The sequence below is a fragment of the Arachis hypogaea genome, chromosome 4 (assembly GCF_003086295.3).
Source record: "Arachis hypogaea cultivar Tifrunner chromosome 4, arahy.Tifrunner.gnm2.J5K5, whole genome shotgun sequence".
Lineage (NCBI taxonomy): Eukaryota > Viridiplantae > Streptophyta > Magnoliopsida > Fabales > Fabaceae > Arachis > Arachis hypogaea.
In genome coordinates, this window is record NC_092039.1 from 105,145,028 (window position 1) to 105,150,249 (window position 5,222).

At 37.3% G+C, this 5,222-nt stretch overlaps 1 protein-coding gene across 1 annotated transcript; it reads left to right on the top strand.

The window, feature by feature from the left end:
- The first annotated feature begins 2,203 nt into the window (after positions 1-2,203).
- LOC140184195 (secreted RxLR effector protein 161-like) lies at positions 2,204-2,677 on the top strand. The gene is made up of 2 exons (XM_072234502.1): positions 2,204-2,420; positions 2,490-2,677. Exons 1-2 carry the CDS (start codon positions 2,204-2,206, stop codon positions 2,675-2,677), a joined length of 405 nt encoding a protein of 134 aa, XP_072090603.1.
- Positions 2,678-5,222: the final 2,545 nt, after the last annotated feature.

Consider the following 5,222-nt stretch of genomic DNA (forward strand, 5'->3'; position numbering starts at 1 on the left):
GTCAATTGTGTGACCTTGGATATGCTGTAACCTTTAGAAAATCTGATTATAGAGTCATAAATGAGAAAACAGAGGCTGTTCTATTTGTTGCCAAAAGAAGTGATAATGTTTATGGTATCACTCTAGATGATCTAAAAGTTCAAAATGTAACTTGCTTCTCTTCAATGGAAACTGAAAAATGGATGTGGCATAAGAGGTTAGGACATGCTAGCATGTTCCAAATCTCTAAGCTTGTAAAGAGAGGCTTAGTTAGAGGTCTTCCTAACATAAAGTTTGATAAGGACATCATTTGTGATGCTTGTCAAATGGGTAAACAAATTAAAACCTCTTTCAAACCCAAGGAAGATGTCTCTACTAAGAAACCATTAGAGTTGTTGCATCTTGATCTATTTGGACCAACTAGGACTCAAAGTCTTGGAGGAAAGAGTTATGGCATGGTAATTGTGGATGACTATACTAGATTTGGCTGGGTGTTCTTTCTTGCTCATAAACATGAGGCCTTCTCTGTTTTTGAAAAATTCAGCAAAAAGATTCAAAATGAAAAAGGTTTAAAAATTGTTTCAATTAGAAGTGATCATGATAAAGAGTTTGAAAATCAATTCTTTGAATCCTTTTGTGATGAACAAGGTATATCACATAACTTCTCTTGTCCAAGAACACCTCAACAAAATGGTGTTGTTGAGAGAAGAAATAGAAGTTTACAAGAAATGGCTAGAGCTATGTTATGTGAATATGAAATTCCTAAGTTCTTATGGGCTGAAGCTGTGAATATAGCTTGCTATGTTTTAAATAGAACCATCATTAGAAAATTTTTGAAGAAAACCCCATATGAACTTTGGAAAGGGCATCCTCCCAATCTTAGTTATTTTCATGTGTTTGGCTGCAAGTGTTTCATTTTGAATATCAAAGAAAATTTAGGTAAATTTGACCCTAAAACACATGAAGGCATTTTCTGGGTTATTCCACAAATAGCAAGGCCTATAGAGTCTATAACAAGAACTCCAAAACTGTTGAGGAAACCATGCATGTCACATTTTGTGAGTCTAACATTTTTCCTAGTATTTGCATAGATGATAGTCCAGGTTTTGAAGCTGAATTCCCCAAGAACGATGAGCCAGTTCAACATAATTCAAATTCTCATGAAGCTGCACCTGCTAGCAACGAAAATTCCAATTCTGCAGGAGACAATTTGGAATTATCTCCTATTGCTGCAGAAAATACTAATGCATAGGCCATTGTTGATCAAGAGGAACCTGAATCCTCAAACCATTCAAGAAGACCAAGAGAATGGAGGTTTCTGAAAAACTATCTTGAAGAGTTCATAATAGGAAATCCATCCACTGGTAGAACTACTCGTTCATCTTTGAAAAGAGCCGAATCCAACAACATTGCTCTTTTATCAAAGATTGAACCTCAAAACATCCAAGAAGCTCTTGCTGATCCTTCATGGGTGTTAGCTATGAAGGAAGAATTGCAGCAATTTGAAAAGAATCAGGTTTGGTCGTTAGTGCCTTATCTAAATGGAAAGAAAGTCACTGGCACTAAATGGATTTTCAGAAAAAAACTGGGTGAAGATGGATCCATAGTCCGAAACAAAGCTAGATTGGTTGCTCAAGGATATGATCAAGAGGAAGGGATTGATTTCGATGAATCTTTTGCACCTGTAGCTCGAATGGAAGCCATCCGATTGCTCCTAGCATATGCTGCTCACTGTGGTTTCATGCTATTCCAAATGGACGTAAAGTGTGCTTTCCTCAATGGCATAATAGATAGAGAGGTTTATGTGGCTCAACCACCTGGGTTTGAAAACAAAACTTTTCCTAACCATGTTTTCAAACTAGCTAAAGCCTTGTATGGTTTAAGACAAGCTCCTAGAGCTTGGTATGAGAGGCTTAGCTCATTTTTATTGAAAAATAACTTTCAAAGAGGAGCCACTGACACCACTTTATTTATTAGAAATTATCATGATCATTTTATTCTTGTGCAAGTTTATGTTGATGATATCATATTTGGTTCGGCTAAGGAGGATTTGTGTGCAGATTTTGCTAAGCTTATCACCAATGAATTTGATATGAGCATGATGGGAGAGCTCAATTTCTTTCTAGGCTTGCAAATCAAGTAAACTGCATAAGGCATATTCATCTATCAAGAAAAATATGCAAAGGAACTTGTCAAGAAGTTTGGGCTGGACTGTGCTAAGCCAATGGGAACCCCCATGCATTCTAATATCAAGCTTGATAAGGATAACCATGGTAAAGATGTTGATGAGACACGCTATAGAGGGATGATTGGATCCTTGATGTACCTAACCTCCTCAAGGCCTGATATAATCCAAAGTGTTGGAGTTTGCTCACGGTTTCAATCAAAGCCTAAGGAGTCTCATCTCTCAGCTGTCAAAAGGATCATCCGATATGTGCTTGGTACCACTAACTATGGTTTATGATTTCCTAAGGCTGATTCATTTTAATTAGTGGGTTTCTGTGATGCAGATTTTGCTGGGGATAGGATTGATAGAAGAAGCACAAGTGGCATGTCCTGCTTTCTAGGAAAATCCCTCATTGTTTGGTCTAGCAAGAAGCAAGCTACTGTAGCTCTTTCAACAGCCGAAGCTGAGTATATTGCAGCCTCCTCTTGTTGTTCTCAACTATTATGGCTAAAAACTCAACTAGCTGACTAAAAACTGAGTGTATCTAATATTCCTTTATTTTGTGACAACATGAGTGCTATTAACATTTCCAAAAATCCTGTTTTGGACTCAAGAACAAAGCACATTGAAGTTTGTTTTCATTTTATAAGAGAACATATGCAAATGGAAATTTAGATATTCAGTTTGTTAATTCTAAAGGTCAGGTAGCTGATATATTCACCAAACCATTGATAGAGGAGAGGTTCTGCAAGTTACGAACTGAACTGGACATTCTTGCTTCATCCTTGTTTTCTTAATGATTCTGATAATGAGATCTTTTGTGCTTTATCTCGTAAATTGCGGTGAGATTTTTTGGCAGATGATGAGTAAACTTCATTAATCCATTATTAAGCCTACTGGATTCAAGTCTGATCATAATAAAAGATGGACATCATGTGCTGAAGCAGTTTCTAGAACTATGGACTTTTTCTTTATTGAAAAATTTGGGGCTTCTTCATTATTTTTTATTGGAACAAATTTTGTTTAAGAATTTATGAAAAGTGGGCTTTCGAAATGTTTGGGCTGAAACTCAATTTCAATCTTTCGGACCACCGAACCCACTTCCATTTTTTTCTCAGTCTCAATTTTTTGGAATTTGCATTTCATTTCATTAGGGCTTCATTTTTAAATTGCATCCTTATTAAGTTCCATCCTTTGCTTGATTTTAACTTTATTTCCAAACGTACGAAGGTTACAGCTGTAACTTCCAAAACATTTTCCAAAGGTTGGATTTTTATCTTTTCAAGGTGCAACTGATGAGCGGATAATTTATACGCTTTTTGGCATTGTTTTTAGTATGTTTTTAGTATGTTTTAGTTAGTTTTTATTATATTTTTATTAGTTTTTATTTAAAATTCATTTTTCTGGACTTTACTATGAGTTTGTGTGTTTTTCTATGATTTCAGGTATTTTCTGGCTGAAATTGAGGGACCTGAGCAAAAATCTGATTCAGAGGCTGAAAAGGACTGCAGATGCTGTTGGATTCTGACCTCCCTGCACTCGAAGTGAATTTTCTGGAGCTACAGATACCCAATTGGAGCGATCTTAATTGAGTTGGAAAGTAGACATTCTGGGCTTTTCAGCAATGTATAATAGTCTATACTTTGCCTGAGATTTTATGGCCCAAACAGGCATTCCACGTCAGCTCAAGAATTCTGGCGTAAAACGCCAGAACTGGCACAAGAATGGGAGTTAAACGCCCAAACTGGCACAAAAGCTGGCGTTTAACTCCAAGAAAAGTCTCTACACATAGAAGCTTCAATGCTCAGTCCAAACACACACCAAGTGGGCCCGGAAGTGGATTTTTATGTAATTTACTCATCTTTGTAAACCCTAAGCTACTAGTTCTCTACAAATAGGACCTTTTACTATTGTATTTTGATCTTTTGATCACTTTAGATCTTTAGATCATCTTTGGATGTCTAGTTCTTAGATTATGGGGGCTGGCCTCTCGGCCATGCCTAGACCTTGTTCTTATGTATTTTCAATGGTGGAGTTTCTACACACCATAGATTAAGGTGTGGAGCTCTGCTGTACCTCGAGTATTAATGCAATTACTATTGTTCTTCTATTCAATTCGGCTTATTCTTGTTCTAAGATATTCATTTGCACCCAAGAACATGATGAATGTGATGATTATGTGACACTCATCATCATTCTCACTTATGAACATGTGCCTGACAACCACCTCCGTTCTACTAGCAAACAAGGCTTGAATGTTTATCTCTTGAATTTCTTAATCGGAGTCTTCGTGGTATAAGCTAGAATTGATGGCGGCATTCAAGAGAATCCGGAAGGTCTAAACCTTGTCTGTGGTATTCTGAGTAGGATTCAAGGATTGAATGACTGTGATGAGCTTCAAACTCCTGAAGGCTGGGCGTTAGTGATAGACGCAAAAGAATCACTGGATTCTTTTCCAACCTGATTGAGAACCGACAGATGATTAGCCGTGCTGTGACAGAACGCGTTGAACATTTTCACTGAGAGGACGGGACTGTAGCCATTGACAACGGTGATGCCCAACATACAGCTTGCCATGGAAAGGAGTAAGAAGGATTGGATGAAGACAGTAGGAAAGCAGAGAGACGGAAGGGACAAAGCATATCCATACACTTATCTGAAATTCTCACTAATGAATTACATAAGTATCTCTATCTTTATTTTATGCTTTATTCATAAATCATTCATAACCATTTGAATCTGCCTGACTGAGATTTACAAGATGACCATAGCTTGCTTCATACCAACAATCTCCGTGGGATCGACCCTTACTCGCGTAAGGTTTATTACTTGGACGACCCAGTGCACTTGCTGGTTAGTTGTGCAAAGTTGTGATAAAGAGTTGAGATTGCAATTGTGCGTACCATGTTGATGGCGCCATTGATGATCACAATTTCGTGCACCGTGTTTTTGGCGCCGTTGCTGGGGATTGTTTGAGTTTGGATAACTGACAGTTCATCTTGTTGCTTAGATTAGGTATTTTTTAGAATTTTTAAGAATGAATTCTAGAGTTTCAAGGTGATGTTCTTTTCATCAC

What these genes read in the sequence shown, in the direction of transcription:
- LOC140184195 (XM_072234502.1), top strand. Translation starts at nt 2,204, where the DNA reads ATGGGAACCCCCATGCATTCTAATATCAAGCTTGATAAGGATAACCAT. An exon ending in GATCATCCGATATGTGCTTG is followed by an intron (nt 2,421 to 2,489) that starts GTACCACTAACT and finishes TCTGTGATGCAG; the next exon opens with ATTTTGCTGGGGATAGGATT.